The sequence below is a fragment of the Chionomys nivalis genome, chromosome 1 (assembly GCF_950005125.1).
Source record: "Chionomys nivalis chromosome 1, mChiNiv1.1, whole genome shotgun sequence".
Classification (NCBI taxonomy): domain Eukaryota; kingdom Metazoa; phylum Chordata; class Mammalia; order Rodentia; family Cricetidae; genus Chionomys; species Chionomys nivalis.
Window position 1 is genome coordinate 88,878,081 of NC_080086.1, and position 20,050 is coordinate 88,898,130.

At 35.4% G+C, this 20,050-nt stretch overlaps 1 protein-coding gene across 3 annotated transcripts in view; it reads right to left on the reverse strand.

Moving 5' to 3' along the window:
- The window catches only part of Ccser1 (coiled-coil serine rich protein 1), a 1,171,018-nt gene that overhangs the window by 687,423 nt on the left and 463,545 nt on the right, over positions 1 to 20,050 (reverse strand). For all 3 annotated transcript variants that reach the window (XM_057763688.1, XM_057763695.1, XM_057763698.1), the window contains one exon: positions 16,181 to 16,255. In XM_057763688.1, the coding sequence (XP_057619671.1) occupies positions 16,181 to 16,255 (75 nt within the window). The remainder of the gene's footprint in view (positions 1 to 16,180; positions 16,256 to 20,050) is intronic.

Sequence of the window (20,050 nt, forward strand, 5' to 3'; positions counted from 1 at the left end):
AAAATGAGACAGTAATCCTCTGTATTGCAGATTAATAATTTACAGGATTATATAGTTTCCAGGGTCAGCAATTTGGAAAAATCGGTCTGTAGCTAAAACATAGGAAAAATTAACTCAAATAAGGAAATCCCTACCAATGTACAGGTGCAGTTGGCAGGAATGCAGTTGTCAGGCAAGCATTGCTTGTTAAATCAATACAAGGAAGGCAACAGTCAAGTTTCCAGAACACAAGATAAGATCCTGACAAAGAACGAGAGGGTGTGACAAGGGCTTCCCTCACAATGAATGACATTATCTTAGTGTTATCAGTAGGATGAGTGGAGAAAAGGCAACTACAAATGTGTTGTCAACACTTATTCATTCAACCAGTAGGGTGTTCTTTACTTGTGCTAGAATAATGATGGAAAGAAGACAAACATCAATATCTATTTGGAAAGATTTACAATAAACATAATAAAATTTCATAATATTTATTACAAACATAAGACCAGTTTTGCAGGAATTTGAGGGAGGTTTTCATATAAGAAGTGACATACGCTTGGGTATTAGGTGAAGGGTAAAAGTTTGTTGGAAAGAAATGACAGGAAAAATATACCAAAGCAAAATAAGAGGCTATATAAATTAAAACATAGGGAAGTTTCTTTATGTGTATTAATTAGTTCGTAAGTATGGGGGAAATAATGTTTCTCCAAAATTGATTACAACTGCCTAAACATTTATGGACAGAACAAAGATTCTATGATGAGTGATAGAAACAGATTTTATAATAAGATATTGCTGGCAATTGTTAATTAGAATGTTACCTATGGTTTCTATTCTGCAGAGATACTCCTGGAGAACAGGAATTGTTCAAAATAAATCAAGGCAGCAAATAAGTGAGTCTTGAAACTGGCTATCTAGACAGACAGAAAGAAGAAATAGGAGTCCTCAAATGTCAGAAGGAGCAAAGGAGAGGGCAGAATAATGACATGAAGAAAATTCACCTAAATGTTAATGTAAAAAATTTAATAATTATATATATTTATATATAATAGTTATATATTATACATATAGCTAATGTAAAGATATTCAATAATTATATATAATATAAAAATATCCATATATCTTATACTTTTTACTTGATCAGATCTATTATATATATATATATATATTTTTTTTTTTTTTTTAAATTTTTCGAGACAGGGTTTCTCCATAGCTTTTGGTTCCTGTCCTGGAACTAGCTCTTGTAGACCAGGCTGGCCTTGAACTCACAGAGATCCGCCTGCCTCTGCCTCCCGAGTGCTGGGATTAAAGGCGTGCGCTACCACCGCCCGGCTATTTTATATTTTTGTAACTGACAAATTTCAAACAAAGCTGAGACCCTGTTCTGTGGAACTTAAGCTCAAGAACCATACAACTGTATTTGACATCTTTCTTCTATTTCGTTTGCATGCTTCTTGTACCTTGCTTGCTGTGGGATAAGGCTGCTGTACACTCTAAATATTTGTCACTCACGTAGGTTTAATAAAACACTGATTGGCCAGCAGTCAGGCAGGAAGTATAGGCAGGGTAACAAGACAAGCAGAATTCTGGGAAGAGGTAAGACAGAGACGACATCAGCAGCCAGATGCAGAAGAAGCAAGATGAGAATGCCTGAGTGAGAAAGGTTCTAAGCAATGTGGCTAAACATAGATAAAAAATGTGGGTTAATTTAAGTTGTAAGAGATAGTTATGAATAAGCCTGAGCTAATAAGCCAGGCAGCATATAATTAATATAACCCTCTGTGTGTTTCTTTGAGACTAAATGGTTGTAAGACTGGGTGGGACAGAAACTTCCATTTATACTTACTTTCTATTTAATAATCCTTTCATTACATAAAATATAGATCACTCTCCACACCAGCATGAACTCACAGTTCACTATTACATATCATAGAATGACTGTCTGCTTTTTATCTTCATGTCTAACTTGATACTTGGATTGGGATCTTATACTTGTCCCGATATCCAGATGAAATATTTTGCTATTTTCTTGGCTTAAATACAACCAGCATCATGATTTTATGCAGTTTTCTTTAATTAGAATAAAATATGCCCTCTTTTGTTATTAGGTCTTACTCATTATAAGACTCATTAGAGGTTTCTTAATTGTTGTGACAAGGATGCTGAAAATGGAATAATCCCTGACTAGGGTCAGGAGAAAATTAGAGTGGAAGAGAAAAATGATAAATGTGAACAGGAGGATAGAGTGCTATTCCCTTTATTCCTGTAGATCTTACTGCCAAATGATATCCATTCATTTTCCTACTGGTCCCACTACCGATGTCCCATCTCTGACAGAGACATGTACAGGAGAAAAGTAAGGTAAATTCCTCTACCTTTAATTATACTGTGATAATTCTGTTACACTGGTAAAAACTAAATGACTCCAGTAAGTTGTCATATCATTTTTAAAAGCAGAGCCTAGAAACACGAATATGTAGCTTTATTCTTAAGGAGAGTCTGCAACATAATTTAACATAATACAATTAGTCTGCAAAATGGGTGATTTTCTCTGATTTTGTTTTAGAACAAACTTCATTTTGAGAAAGAACTCCATTCTAGACGGGGCCTAACTATCAGGGTAAATGCAGACCAGCAAAGTCATAAACATTCCCATGAAGCTGTGCCAGTCCTGGTCAAAGTAATTCACCAGGCTGTCCAAACAACATCTGTTTGCTTCAACGTCATCCTTGTAGATATTTGATTAACCACTGTTTTGAAATTCTTGTGCGGACAGTCACTGTTTTTAAAATTCCTCTATATCCCAATAAACGAATTCAAATGTTGCATACTTTTACACAATCCTAAAGAACCAAGGCTTGTGCCACCCTGCTTCCAGTTTTTCCCATTACAATCCCCTTACCCTGAAGCCTTGGGGCCATTCTCCCCCACCCATTGTGTCAGATTATGTGACTGATTACGGTCTGGGTTAGCTAACTTGTAATCAATAAACCCCAGTGTTTTGCACCAGATACTGGCTCTGTGGTGGTCTTGTTTAGTGGTCCCATTGCAAGTATAACAGTGATCTCAACAGTCCTGCCAGACCATAATATAAGAGATTACATATGAAAAAAGGGATATGTTAGGAATAAAGGACTTCTGCAAAAAATGCTGATCTCTTTTCCATTTTAAGTTATCTGCTGATCATTACTTTCCTACTATACTACCAAGAATAATGTCTGAAGTTTATGACAGAGGATATTGCTAATATTTATGAGCACAGCAAATATTTCTACTGTCTTAAGATTAAATAGAATTTTCTGATTTTCACATAATTACTTTTCAACTTCTAACTTCAGTTATCAGCATGCCATTTTACTTAAAACTTGAAAAATAATAGGATACATGCAAAATTAATTAGGACTATGAAAAATGCAGTGATGAAGCGATAAATTTATAAGCAATTAAAATTCAAAACAGAGTATTTGCTTAGTATATTAATTTGTTTGCATTTTTCAGCATGGGTATACAGTACAATAGTACATGTTAGTCTTTTTCATTCATTGTTATAAGTATTAGCATTTATCAATTTTAGAGGTACATGGGTCTCACTGTGATAATTCCATGAGACATACATAATGCACTAATATTGTTCCTCAAACCTTCCACTCCTGACTCCATCTTCTTTCCTAACGTCTATCCTCCTGAGCCCTTTTAATATCTAATATTTATGTACAATTTTATAGTTATCACAAAAACCAGCCATTTCCAAATGATTTCACTTAGGGTCTAATCAACTACACTCAATTTTCAATTCATTGTGTTTTAGAGTTTCAAATGTATTCTATTAGTCTGCTTTGGGTCCTGTAAAAGACTGCCAAAAAGTCGGTGGCCTGTAAGTAGAATATAAGTAGTAAAAATGAGTATCTTGAGCTCTAAAAGGTAAGAGGCCAAAGAATAGGATCCTGCTGTTGGTTAGTGCTTCTTCCTGGAAACAGACAGAAGTTTATATAAATCATGATGTGGTGGAAGGGCATGCTCTACGAACTAGGTTATAATATTACAATGGCTTTAATGTGAATTCCCCCATAGGCTAATAGTATACTGGTTTTATCTGCCAACTGATAAGCCTGTAGAAGGTGATTTAATCTAGGGGCTCTGACTCAGTCAGTGGGCCAATACCTTCCTGAGTTCATATTATGATGGCATCATTTGGAGGTGATGAAATATCAGATGTGAGGACTGGTTGGAGGATTTTGGTAACAGGGATGTGTCCCTAGGGGTTGCATCTTATTCTGGCCTTGTGGCCAGCCTCTCCCATATGTTTCTGCTGCCCTGACATCACCATAGGCTCCACACCAGCAGATCTAAGCACCATGGGATGACTCTTCTAAAACTGTGATCCCAAGAACTCCTTCTTCCCTGAAGTTACTTCCTCTCAGGCATTTGGTGACAGAAACAGAAAGTGTAGGCACTAATGCTGTCAATGAGGTCTCAGCTCAGGCCTTATCTGCTGAAAACATCACATTAGAGAAAATGACTCCAAACTTTGCACTTTATGAAGATGCAAACTTTCACTCCATGACCCTTGTATCAGTTTGATTCAATTTTCACCATTACTTTGGTATTTAAGTAGACAAATTCAAGCTATGACAAATATAACTAACTCACTGACAAACTAATTTTGCACAGAGCTTCCACTTGATAGTTTTTCATAGTCATAGTCTCTCAAGTGCATGTTCAAATAAGAAGCCAGGATCTTTAAGTTGTATCTTGGCTGTCAAATCAATGATAATTAACAGTATGCTATAAATATGTATGTAACTCTGAAATAATTACTGTAATTAGGATTTCCAGATACATACATTTTCCTGTAAATGCCTTAACATTGTTTTTCTTTATGTCAATTGGTTTTCAAGGTCTGGCTTGCGCATTAGGTCTTGTGAGATTTTACGAATGCTGATGTGCATAGGCACTGAACATTGGTTCCTCCTTTTCATCCAAGCTTCTGTTGGAGACAGCAGATGTGTAACAAGCTCCAGTGAGGTGTCCAATGCTGAGTTCTCTGGGTCTCAAATAAAGTATTCTTGCCATCTTGTTGGCAAACAGAACAAATGCTGATCCATTCTGAAGTTGTGTCCCAAACCAAAAATGAAGTGTCAATGGTCGTTACTTGAAATTCTTCATTTTCTCAAAAATCATTTGAAATTTCCATTCCTTTTCAAAAATTTTAAGATCTTTATAGGCATTAGGATTTTTCTTTTAGTAATTCAACATTCTGCTCTTTACATACAATCAAATATACTATAACATCAAATGCAGTATTCAAAGAAACACTCTGTACATGAAATCCACCACATTTAAACTTATGCTACAAAATCTGCAATACTGTTGTGTGACATAAATTCTAACATTTTATCACATCACCATCAGAAGTTCTTTTTATCTAAGTGACACAAAGGTGGGTCCTTGAATTTATTCTTCCAAGATCATATTTCAACAAACTCTTTCCAGATGATATTCTGTAATTCCATTAAAGAGATTCTTTCTTCAGGGCATGAAGACAGAAGCAAGACCTAGGTCTAGAACCATGCTAAGCAGATCCTTGTATGGGGGGACTTTTCCTCCTGTATCATTTGTGGAACTCAGAAACAGGCCAAATACTAGGTACCAGTTTAGATAAAGCTGAACAAACTCTCAGCAATTTAAATGGGAAGAAAACTGCGTGTGTGAGTTCTAGATAAGATGATAGGGTTATGCAATTATTTTAGTGTATATTAATATGGACAAGTTTTTTTATCTTGTACATAGCTGCCTAAAATTATTTGGACAGTATAGGAAAATAATTTGGACAGCAATATGAAGTGAGCATGCAGCAGCAAATTATTTACTTCCTATTCCCATTAAAATCTTTCCCCCGAGGTCCACTGTGTCTGAACCATATTACATGTCTTTTAGCATATATTAAATACAATTCACTTTGACTTTAATTTATGTATTTTTTCCTTGCTAGCCATAAACCCTCATTTCTAACTACATGAATGATCATATGTTATACAGTACCACTGTTTTCTGTATTGTTCAAATAACAGATAAATTAGTCTAAACTTATTACAGAATGAGAAAAGAAATACAGCATAAAATAATATGAAAGAATCATTATAGAAGATAATATTGGTGGTTGTTATTTCAACTTATATTTCACATAATGTTTACATTCTGTGTTGTATTTAAGCTTTGGAAGACACCAAGTTAATTCTAATTCTGTGACATGGAAATCCAATTAGGACTATATTAATGAAAATTAAAATAGACATATAATTTACAGTCATGATTGTACTGATGAATATACATAATAATGAAAATTCTTAATTTTCTGTTTTCTTTCAGACCCAAAACTTCTATGCTTGGATAAGAAATTAATATTACTAGAAACTGCCTTAACAAGAGACTATTGCATATGTACAAGTAGAGTAAGATAATATAAATTCTTACTTTGCAATTTCTGTCAAATTCCATAATTATTTTCTTATGATTCAGCAAATTCTCCCCTGTTTGAAATCACATATTAGGTGTCTTGCCTATTTGTTCCAGCTAGGATAATGTTGCCCCACATACATAAAAGACACAATATAGCAATTTAGAGAACTTTCAAGAAGGATAAGTTTGAGATGAAAGATATTGCTGGTCACATTAGAGTCAATAGAAATGGTACTGAGAAGGTAATATGTAGGATTCATGCACACAGAACATAGTAAGAAGGTGGCCTTCTCTAAGCCATAGAGACATCAAAAATGCAGAGGAAACAAAAATGCCAGTGGCTAAATCTTCAATATCTATTCTCCATAACTATTAGAACACAAAGTTGTATTGTTTGAGCTATCTGGTGTGTGCAATTTTGATATGACAGCCCAAGGTAATTATTATACTCTCCCTGTAAGACTTTTTTTTTTTTTTTACAAGACTGTCAATTGATGGTCTCTTGGGGCTTATCTTGTTGCCAGTATCCTACATACAAAGCATTCAGAATGGTAAGAGTGGTGTCCAGCTGTTGTAGTGCTTGTACAAACAAGACAGCTTATGTTGGACACCTGATTTCTTTCTAGAAGTCTGGTATTTTGTTACATGTTAGGATTCCCACATAATAAACTCACAACGCAATCCTCAGTGGTGAGTTTCTAGTGGGCTTCAATGAACAAAAACCACAAGTATGGCATTTTCTTTCTGTAAGCAGCATGCAATCCTTGTGGAGTTCTGGCCTGGGAATTTATGCTTTTCCATAGAACATTTACTCTAATTACCCCCAAACATCCATCCTCTACAATAACCCAGGAGGGTCCATGGAAACAATGAAGCATGGCAGCCAGTGACTGCAACAAATGTCAAATGGTTCTACTTATAGACCCTGGGTACTGGACCAGTGTTAACTTTAATATCTATCTCCCTTACATTAAAATGGTGAGCATAAGAGAATACAAAAGAATCTCTTGACTAAATCTGAATGCACTTAGTTTAAAAGCTCAAAAAATGTGCCAAGAAGGGCTCAGGTCACATATAATATCTCAGTAAGAAACTGTTGTTTGGGGCTGACAAATTTTTAAATGATTTATTACATAAACATATATAAACAAAATTGTCATTATACTTCACAACTAATCAAAAGTAGTTGTTTAAAATATTAACATCATAGAAAATATCTCTTAAGATTATTATCATTAGGGAACCATACCGCTAGACTTTTATTTGAAATTATATTCATAATGGCTGTAAACTGCAAATCCCCTCCTAAATTTATCTTAAAATTTAACAGTCATGTGCTAAGTGTCAGCCAGGCCCTGGGGGCTCTGTTGTGGTGAAAGAATGTCACCATCATTTTGATAGTGGCATAATTATTGTTAGAATGAGTTCCCCCTAAGATGGAGAGTTTCCCCCTAAGATAAAATGGCCTCACTTTAACTTTTTGTCTTATACATGTTTACACGAACATTCCCACGCTTGATGCAGCAAGATGGTTCTTACAAGTGCAGCTGTCACGCATGCCCCAAAGTGGGAACCAAACCAACATCTCTTGTTTGAATTGGACAAGCACACTGTATTTTGTTAGAGAAGAAGGGAACAGAATAGACAAGAATAATGCTATCTAAGGTCCATTTTACACTCAAAATCCATCAGTTATTCCTTGGAGAATTTTAATTTGTCTGCTTTCTTCTCCTAGTAAATACGGATGAATCATGTTTTTCTCTTGTAACTATTGATTTATCATAAACTATGTCAAATTATATCTACCTCTATATGTGTACTTTACAGCTTCTTGAAAGAGAGATCACCAGAATCAATAGCAATTATAGGACTGAATAATATTTCTGATGAAACCAATGTCTTCTTCCAGCATACACCTACCTTTCTTTCCTCATGATTGCTAAAGTCAACCAACTAAGCAAACAAAACTCCATTATTCACTACACCATACTTAGTCATTGCAGCACCAAAAAGGTAGTTATTGAGACAAAAAGAAAAGTCTATAGAATATTAGTTATTAACCTCCTGAATTGTCCTTTTACATTTTTAGATTATTCAGACTATGATTGGTTACCAAGCTCTGCTGATGTCACATTGAGAATTTACCAATGGCCAACTAGCTGGTAAAGTGGATTTTACACTCCACTTTAAAGTGCTGCCATAATCTCCCAATTATAGGAACCTCTACTGTCTTCTTCTGCCAGGTCACCAGTAATTTTTTTGACACAGAAGGCAAAGTAATAAGTCTAACAGGAACACTGAACTTTTTTTACTTTTTCTGTAACCATTTAATTTTCTATCACTTGCAAAAGAAGAGCCTAAACCTATAACCCAGGCTGCAAGATTTTTTGTGGCATGGCCAATCTCTCTAACATAACCCTGAATTACTGAGTCCTCGTTTCTTCCATATTGGTTACAAGGACAGACATAACCAGCCAGTCATCTTCATGTTCACAGCTTCTGCACTTTCTGCCTCAAGAGTCTTCCCTCAGAAATACACATTTTTCTCCTAAGTTCATTATGCCTCTGCTAAAATTGCCCTAACCAGAAGTAAGCTTCATTTGCCTTTTTCTTCCCTTTTACTGAAAATAGCTTTTACTCTCTACTAATATATATTAATTACAATTTCCTCTCCCTATGCTTCTCCCAGTTCCTCACCACTACTCCTCCCCTCTGGATCCCTTTTGGTGTCTCATTAGAAAACAAACAGGCTTCCAATGGATTATAGTACAATACAAAAAATATAATGTAATATAATATAATGTATATAATATGAGAAAGTCTAACATATCTGAATAGGTCAAAAACAAACAAAAGAAGGGAAAGATCCCCTAAAAGGCACAAGAAACAGATAAAGATGTAGAGACCCCACTTATAGGGCCTTCATTTTTGAAATGAGACATTGTAATGTCACTTTCTTTCCCTGAAATCATCCTTTATTTTTCTCATGGTAGTAATCACCCCTACCTGACATAATATATAGTATTTGTTGTTTATTCATCTTTTCTCATGAAAATCCAGACACCATAAAATCAGAAATTTTGTCTGTATTATTTACATTGAAACATGAATATCTTAGAACATTATTAAGCCCATGGTAGTTAATCATTGAATGAGTGGGATTTCTCAACAAAATAATGAGTTATTAGATAACTGAAGCAATGATTCAGAAATATACCATAGTGGGCTCTTCCTGGGAGAACAAAAAAATGATTTCAAGTATAAAAAGAGTAACTGTAATAAATTCTCTTTCACTCTCCACACATGAAGAACATAGAATGGGTGCTTCTGTAATGGCTTTGCTATAATGTATTCCTCTCTCCTAAGGTCTCAAAATGTACTCCATTCTATTATGATATGCTAGACAAAATAACTTGAAGCTATATTGATGTCAGGATATTTGTAGGCAAAAATTATCAGTTTTGCTTTGTTTATAATGAAGTTTTTACCCGTAATTCTATTGGAATGGATGGGCTCCTTCAGTGAGAGCCATGCATTTAGGATGTTAATTGGTTACCTTTCAATTGGAAGTTGAATAATTAAAGAAAAATACACTATGACATACTTCTGATGAAAAAAAGACACATGCCCTAATACACATTTTGCATTTTTCTCTGCTTATGTTTTAATATATTTATTAGTTTGTCATGAAAAAGTTTATATTTATTCTTTTTCCTTTGCATATGACATTCCTGTTAACTAGTTTTTATAAAAGTAATATGATATATGATATAAACTAAATAACATGACTTCTGAATATCAAACACTAATCTTTCAAGATAAAAATTCTTTTTCATTTGACAATTAGGCAAAAAATGAGAAGATAATTTCTTCATATGTATACATAGGGCATTCTTGGCTTAAAGATAGAGATTCTGCTTCTATGAAAATAACAGCACTTACTAGCTGTTTTACTGTATGCTGCTATAGGTGGTTTCTGCATACTGACCTCAATCTTGCTTTTTATAGACTGCTGAAGTAGTTGCACTTGTCCTTGCTTCATAGATAAGTTAAGAAACAAAGTAATTGCCACGTGATGATAATGGGAGGAAAGTGGCAGAAATGGACTTAATACAAGATGTTTCCTTAAATACTACAGAAGTCAATATTGTAGAAACTGTGCAATGGGTTTCCTTTGAAAATGTATAATTGTGAATCTTACATTGCTATATTGTGTAATACATAAGGTTATTATAAATTACATGAGATATATGGTTCATTTTACTTTGTTTAACTATTTTAATTTCTACCTCTTTATAATACTTTACATTAAAAATAACACAACATGAATAAACTTAAATTTCTACACCAGAAGTCCTATGACACTTTTTACAGTCCACATTCATGAGGATTTAAAATTAATGACACAAATGTTGTAAAGCAAAAAAGGTGAAAAGCTGAGTGAGGAAATGACCAATTGAATATTTAGTTTAGAGAAATCTACTTATAGAACCATTGAAATTGTTTATTAAATTTACCATTTTGAATTGATGGATTGTATCATAAGAATTGGGTTTATTTGAAATTTTAAAAGTTAAAACTTTCTATTTATTTAGACAAAAGTGGGAAATGTTGTGGGATAGTATTTTTGCATACTGTGAAGATGTTTCTTTGCCAAAGTGCCGGATTGGTTTAATAAAGAGATCAATGGCCAATACCTAGGCAGGAGAGGATAGGCTAGTCTTCTAGGAAGAGAGAGACATTTTCGAGGAATCAGAGCTGTACAGATTTTGTCAGCCAGACACAGAGGGAGTCCTACAGAATGGAAGCGAGGTAAAGAGCCACATGGCAGAATATAGATTAATAGAAACAGATTAATTTAACTTATAAGAGCTATTTTGGAAGAAGCCTAAGCTAAGACCAAACAGTCTTAATTAACAATAAGCTTCTGTGTCATTATTTAGGTTCTGGCAGCCCAAAGAAAAACTGATAAGAAATATTGCTAGATTGTTTCTCATTAAAAACTAAAATAAAATATACAAACCATTTAGAGCTGATATATATTTGATTTTTTTCTATATAATGCAAATTTTATATAATAAAAAAAAACTTTTGTTTTATAATATAACATGTGAGTCCTACTGCATTACAGGAAGTTCTAGGTTAAGACGTCATGTTCCTTTGGTAGTGACATGTAGCATTTCTCCTTTAATAGCCCAGCAAAATTTTGAGAGGTAAATTTACATTTCTATTTCCTTTTTAGTTAAACTGAGTAGTTTTCTTTTACTTAAAGTTAGCTTTGGGGTCATGGCAGAAGAATAGTCAGATACAATGCTACTTCAAAAAACATAATAAGGAGACTTTCTTTTCTGTCAGTATCCTTGCTGCTTTAGAGACAGAAAGGTATCTCAAATGTAAATGAAGAATACCTTAGGCAAAAAAGAAGACTTCAGGAAATGGAGAAAAATAACCAGAGAACCTTTGATCCAGAAAGTCAGGAAAATGAGAAAATACTCAATTGTAACATAGAATCAGTTCTTGGGAATGTGACTATACAAGATACAGCATGGCTGTACCACAAATGATTTATGTGTGCCTCACAGGTGGTGATGATACCCAGGAGAGGGTGGGTGCACTCAGGGAGGGTAGGTGCATTGAGAAAGAGCAGATTGAGGTCATAGACAGTGGAAGTATCTCCACGAAGTAAAAATACCTCAGACAGTATAGCAGTACCTCAGAGAAGGTGGCAACATCTCTAAGAGTGACTGTACTTCTGAGAAGGTAGCTGTCCTTAGAGAGGGTGGCTGCACCTCAGAGATATTGTCTCTGTGCACTCTAGGTTCTGCATAACCCACCTCAAAGACATTCCAAGAACTCAAATTCAACACGGGAGATATGTACTAAAAAGATAACAAGTTATATATGATGGAAAATTAGTGAACAGAAGTGATTCTTCAATTTCTTTATGTACTTTAGAAGCAGAAATTAAGAAGTTTATTTCCTACTGAATTTACTATAGGGTAAGACACAAAGTGCAGTATTATAATATGTATCTGATACAAGAAATCAAAAATGACTTGATCGCTAAGAGACTAAACTATAGATGCCATGCTTTGGTGTGGGAGGTTCTTCTATGTGTTTCTTTTATTGGTTAATGATTAAATAAATGGCTTGGCCTATAGCATGGGAGGAGGAAGGCAAAGTTAGAGAAGCCATGGAGCTCCTGGAGACAGATGCTGGGAACTGTACCCAGTAAGCCACAGCCACATGGCAATATACAGATTAACAAAAATGAGTTAAATTGATATAAGATTTAGCCAATAAGAAGTTAGAATTAATGGGCCAAGCAGTGTTTTAAATAATACAGTTTTGTGTGTTTATTCCGGGTCTAAGCTAGCCGGGCAGCTGGAAACCAACAAGTGACCTCCCTCCAACAATGCTTCACTGAAATACAAACGAATTTGAAAATATCATGATGCATGATACCAAGAGACAATAATTGGCAGAGCTTCTCAGCTGGTAGACAGATAGGAAAAGAGGAACTCGTATATGAATGGGCTTTCTACTTAAACTCTTTAAATGGATGACTTCTTGCTACTCCATCACCAAGAGAAAAGGAAACTTTCAAATATCCCACAAGGGGACACCCTTGTGGTGGGAACCAACACACTTTAATTCTTTATCTAGATTATCCAATTCCATGAAATAACCCAAACCTTCCAAAAGAGGGAACTCATCCTACCCCCAAGCATAAAAGTGTTATAGAGTCCTCATTACTTGATAACATTCCTGACTCATGGGGAATCTTCTTTGGGGTGTGTAGGTGTTTGTGTGTGTGTGTGTGTGTGTGTGTATGCACATGTGCACATTTGTGTGTGTGTGCACATGTGTGTGTGCTAGTGCAATGTATGTGTGGTGATCTGTGTGTGTATTTTTTTTTTCATGTGGAGCCCAGAAGACTTCGTTGGGTGGCACAGCTCAGGCCCTGTCTAACTTTTTACTTTGAGACAAGGTATCTCATCAATCTGGAGCTATATACATAGGCTAGGCTAATTACCGGTCAATCTTGTCTTTCCCTCTCCAGAATTTTAGAATGAAATGTATGCTCTAGTAATGCTGAAACATGAATGGGCAGCCTGTATATTGTATTCTGTTGAACATGTCCATATTGGGTTTCACCATCATTAGGACGAATGACCAGAACTGGAACATAAATCTTTTGCACCACTCCAGGTATCGCTCTCTCTATTTTTTTTTTTTAAAAAAAAACAGGCTCTGAAATTGAATCCAGGGTAATCACTTTAGTAACTATGCTCTCTCCTCAGTCCAATATCATAACCTCAAATAAAGTTATTAACACATAAGAACTACACTATCAGGGTTTTCTTCTTGTAATGATTATAAGAGTATCTAAATGGCCTCTACATCTTAATACAAATGTTTGAAATTTTAAACATCACACCACAAAGGTACTGCCTATATATTTTCTTTTCTTTTTTGTGTATATAAAAATAAATAATGTGTTATTCACTAATATAATGTTAAATTTTAAATATAAAAGAAACTAATGTTTGAATTTTAATGATTGTTAAAAATTAAATATTAGATAATGTTAAGTACTAATGAGATGGTTTTATAAGTGTGAGAAATTTTTGAAGGCTATAAATCATGTTTTCTCACATTATAGATAAAATACTAGGAAATTTGAGTATATTGGACATTCAAAGCTAATCCTCCATATTTCAGGCTCTCAAAAGTCTTAATTACTCTTAAGAACCATTACACACACTAGGTCAAAAACAGTATTGATCTCTTAGAATCAGTCAAATAATCCAACAAAAATAATTGCACCATATTGCTTTTATATCAGCAGATTCTAGAACATAAAAAGCTCATTTTAACCTTTGTTAAAATCACATTCATTTCCACATTGTAATTTATCCATATATTCAGAGAAAATGGTTTCTGGTGATACACTAAAAATTCAATTGAATTAAGGAAAGATTCGTCTATGAATTCTGTCCCATATACTATGAATAAAATTCCACACAATACTAAACTTGGAAGCACAAGTTTTGTTCTCATTTTGACAAATAATTTATACCTCAAGAGATGCCTCTCAATATTACCAATTCTTTGATACAGAAATAAGTTTCATAATTTTACTAAGTCTTTCACTTTCTTAGGGTTTTATTGTAATGAAGAGACACATGGCCACACAACTCTTATAAAAAAAAGAAAAAAACAATGGCACTGGGTTTTGATTCTACTGCATGTACTGGCTTTGTGGGAGCCTAGCCTGTTTGGATGCTCACCTTCCTAGACCTGGATGGACAGGGGGAGGACCTTAAACTTCCCTCAGGGCAGGGAACCCTGACTGCTCTTTGGACTGGAGAGGGAGGGGGAAGGGAGTAAGGAGTGGGGAGTAGGGGGAGGGGGAGGGAAAAGGAAGGCTGGGAGGAGGCGGAAATTTTTAATAAAAAAAAAACATTTAGTTGGGCCTGGCTTATAGTTCAGAGGTTTAGTCCATTATCATCATGGCAGGTGGCATGCAGACAAATGTGGTGTTGGAGAAGGAGCTCTAAATCTTGGGAGTTCTACATCTTGATCAGCAGAGAACAAGAAGCAAACTGTGCACTGTACTAGGTAGTATCCTGAGCATAGGAGACCCTAAAGCCCACCCCCACAGTTACAAGCTTCCTCTAAGAAGGCCATACCTACTCCAACAAGCATCCTACCAGTGCTAACCCCTATGTGGGGGCATTTTCTTTCAAACCACCATAGTAACTAATCAGGAAACAATTTGGTGTGTACAGAAACTAATGGTACTCAATGGACAACTTTGTGGAAAGTTTATATCAGTGATACAATAACACTGAATAACGGGAAGCCCTAGGTATCACTGTTCTGCCTGTATGTTAGCATCAGGATTAATAACATTCAATCCTTGTATGAAAAAGAACAGTATACCAAATAATATTTTTATATTACAATGAACATTCTAATGGACATTCAAACATACACTAATTTTAAAACAAACTGCAAAAACCTTTACTTCAAGTGTTCTATTTTTTTCATCCAGACTATTGTAGACTGTCCTTATTTATAACAATATTAATGATATACAAACATTCTTAGTGCAAAAAATTCAGTTCATTTTTATGATATTTCTAAAAACCATAATCTTTGTAGACAATGAAGAAATTTCCCTATTTGTAGTGCATGTAGACTCTCAAATTGGAGTGTTTAGGACAATAAAGCCACACCTAATATGAACTTTTATTTTGTAATGATTGCATCATTCATTATTGTTGCTAAGAAATATATAAGGAGATAAACTACAGATTCTTCCATGTAAACAAATGATGGACTTCCAACACGTGATTTAAAATCCCTACTTCATACTGACCAAAAGGTTAAAATACAACACCTGTAAAAGACATGATGCATGGCAATTGCTCCAAGAATATTCCAACCTTCAGCCTTTTGGTAGCAATTAACAATGGAACAACAACTCTTCAAATAATGCATTTAAAGATGAATGAGATCTTAGTTGGAGATGTACAACTCTAATCTCAGCAATAAAGGGACTGAAGAGGAGCTCTACCTCATGGGTAACAAAGTAAGACAAACTAAGGCAACCAACCAGGTAAGATGAACGAACCAGCTCACCTCATATCTGGGTATGACTGTATAGTATAAACTATTTGCAAACTTTAAAATAATGAAAGAAATGTTTTGGGGGTGTGATTTCGTTTACCTTGAAAGGCAGTGGATCTTCCGTGAGAGGGCTGATGGGAAGTGATGTAGTACTGCTGGAAGGGCTCACATCACTCTGCAAAGAAAGAACACTTGTGTTAAAGATGACAGGCTTGAAAAAATAAAAAATAATAAAAAAAAAAAAGCCGGGCAGTGGTGGTGCACGCCTTTAATCCCAGCACTCGGGAAGCAGAGGCAGGCGGATCTCTGGGAGTTCGAGGCCAGCCTGGTCTACAAGAGCTAGTTCCAGGACAGAAACCAAAAGCTACAGAGAAACCCTGTTTCGAAAATAAAAAATAAAAAAAATAAAAAAAAAAAGATGACAGGCTTGAAACCATTTTCAACATTCTTAACCCAGAACCTCAAATTCCTTGTTAAGGTAAACAAGTAAATATGAATAAACAAATATTCAACATGGATGTTTTAATTAAATACAATGGCTTCTTCTTGTATTAGGCAATATGTAACTCTGTCCACTACACGAAGAAAATTCTTTGATGTGACTGAGAGTTACACTAGTCTATGGGTACAGAGGTATGAATTTGGAGGGCAGTTTAATACTGTCTTTATAGCATAATCATAGGAGTAGGTTCACACCTAAGATCTATGAGCTCCCAGTTATAGGTTCTTGGACAGCTGTGCTCTTGAGTTTCCTCTTATATAGTAGACTTTAAAGAAACTAGAAAATGGCTGATTATCCATGTAACATTTGTGACACTATTGCATATACAAGCATGTCTTGCCAGCCTTATCATTACTACAGCTTAAAGGGTTTACATGTAGGTAAGACTGCTGATGACTTGTCTCTCCCATCAGCCTGAATAGCACCTTTCAGTTCTTTGAGAGCTAGCCATCAGGGACAATGATTTCTGGCCAGTATCAGCTTAAATTCCCCAAGTCCTGTGTCCAAAGTGTGTGACATTTTCAGCACTAAGATCTCACCAATATTGTGAAATACATTAAGGAATATAGGTATTAGGTCTTCTTGGAAGTTCTAGCAGAATTCTGTATTAAAACCGTCGGGACCTGGGCTTTTTTTGGTAGGGAGGTTTTTGATAACAACTTCTAATTCTTTGTGATTAACAAGTCTATTTAGATTGTTCACCTGGTCCTGGTTTAAATTTGGTATGTGGTACTTATCTAAAAAAGTGTCCATTTCCTTTACATTTTCCAATTTTGTGGCATGCAGACTTTTGTAGTAAGATCTAATGATTCTCTGAATTTACTCTGTGTCTGTGGTTATGTCCCTCTTTTCATTTCTGATCTTGTTAATTTGCGTATTCTCTCTCCGCCGTTTGATTAGTTTGGATAGGGGTTTATCAATCTTGTTGATTTTCTCCAAGAACCAGCTTTTTGTTTCATTGATTCTTTGGATTGTTTTCTGTGTTTCTATTTTGTTGATTTCAGCCCTCAGTTTGATTATTTCCAGTCTTCTACTCCTCCTAGGTGAGCCTGCTTCTTTTTTTTCTAGAGCTTTCAGGTGGGCTATTAAGTCTCCAATGTGTGCTTTCTCCGTTTTCTTTAAGTGGGCACTTAATGCTATGAACTTTCCTCTTAGCACTGCTTTCATAGTGTCCCATAGGTTTGAGTATGTTGTATTTTTATTTTCATTGAATTCAAGGAAGATTTAATTTCTTTCTTTATTTCTTCCTTGATCCAGGTGTGGTTCAGTAGTTGACTGTTCAGTTTCCATGAGTTTGTAGGCTTTCTGGGGGTAGTATTGTTGTTGAATTCTAACTTTAATCCATGGTGTTATCAAAAACCTCCCTACCAAAAAAAGCCCAGGTCCAGATGGTTTCAATACAGAATTCTACCAGAACTTCCTTAAAGTATTTCACAATGTAGAAACAGAAAAGTCATTGCGAAATTCCTTTTATGAAGCTACAGTTACCCTGATACCAAAACCACACAAAGACTCAACCAAGAAGAGAATTACAGGCCTATATCACTCATGAACATCGATGCGAAAATCCTCAATAAATTACTGGCAAACAGAATCCAAGAACACATTAGAAAAATTATCATAGACAGGACTGGTTCAACATACGCAAATCTATCAATGTAATCCATCATATATATAAACTGAAAGAAAAAAAACATATGTTCATTTCATTAGATGTTGAAAAAGCATTGGACAAAATTCAACATTCCTTTATGATAAAGGTCTTGGAGAGAATAGAGATACAAGGGTCATACCTAAATATAGTAAAAGCTATTTACAGCAAGCCGACAGCTAATATCAAATTAAACAGAGAGAAACTCAAAGCCATCCCACTAAAATCAGGAGCACGACAAGGTTGTCCACTCTCTCCATACCTCTTCAATATAGTGCTTGAAGTTCTAGCAATAGCAATAAGACAACATAAGGGGATCAAAGGGATTCGAACTGGAAAGGAAGAAGTTAAACTTTCATTTAATTGCAGATGATATGATAGTGTATATAAGTGACCCCAAAAACTCCACCAAAGAACTCCTACAGCTGATAAACACCTTCAGTAATGTGGCAGGATATAAGATCAACTCCAAAAAATCAGTTGCCTTTCTATACACTAAGGATAAGGAAGCAGAGAGGGAAATCAGAGAAGCATCACCCTTCACGATAGCCACAAATAGCATAAAATATCTTGGGGTAACTCTAACCAAGGAAGTGAAGAATCTATTTGACAAGAACTTTAAGTCTTTGAAGAAAGAAATTGAGGAGGATACCAGAAAATGGAAGGATCTCCCTTGCTCTTGGATTGGGAGGATCAACATAGTAAAAATGGCAATTCTACCAAGGGCAATTTATAGATTCAATGCAATCCCCATCAAGGTCCCATCAAAATTCTTCACAGATCTCGAGAGGACAATAATCAAATTTATATGGGAAAACAAAAATCCAGGATAGCCAAAACAATCTTATACAATAAAGGAACTTCTGGAGGCATTACCATCCCTGACTTCAAACTCTATTACAGAGCTACAATATTGAAAGTAGCGTGGTATTGGCATAAAAACAGAGAAGTCGACAAATGGAATCAAATAGAAGACCCGGATTTTAACCCTCAATCCTATGAACACCCGATTTTCGATAAAGGAGCTAAAAGTTTACAATGGAAGAAAGAAAGCATCTTCAACAAATGGTGCTGGCATAATTGGATGTCAACCTGTAGAAAAATGAAAATAGATCCATATCTATCACCATGCACAAAACTCAAGTCCAAATGGATCAAAGACCTCAATATCAATCTGAACACACTGAAACTGATAGAAGAGAAAGTGGGAAGTACTCTTCAACTTATGGGCACAGGAGATCATTTCCTACGTATAACCCCAGCAGCACAGACATTAAGGGCAACATTGAATAAATGGGACCTCCTGAAACTGAGAAGCTTCTGTAAAGCAAAGGACACTGTCACTAAGACAAAAAGGCAACCCACTGACTGGGAGAAGATCTTCACCAACCCTGCAACAGACAAAGGTCTGATCTCCAAAATATATAAAGAACTCAAGAAACTAGACTTTAAAATGCTAATTAACCCAGTTAAAAATGGGGCACTGAGCTGAACAGAGAATTCTCAACAGAAGAAATTTGGATGGCCAAAAGACACTTAAGGTCATGGTCAACCTCCTTAGTAATCAGGGAAATGCAAATTAAAACAACTCTGAGATACCATCAAACACCTGTCAGAATGGCTAAAATCAAAAACACCAATGATAGCCTTTTCTGGAGAGGTTGTGGAGTGAGGGGCACACTCATCCATTGCTGGTGGGAATGCAAACTTGTGCAACCACTTTGGAAATCAGTGTGGTGGTTTCTCAGGAAATTTGGGATCAACCTATCCCAAGACCCAGTAATACCACTCTTGGGAATATACCCAAGACATGCCCT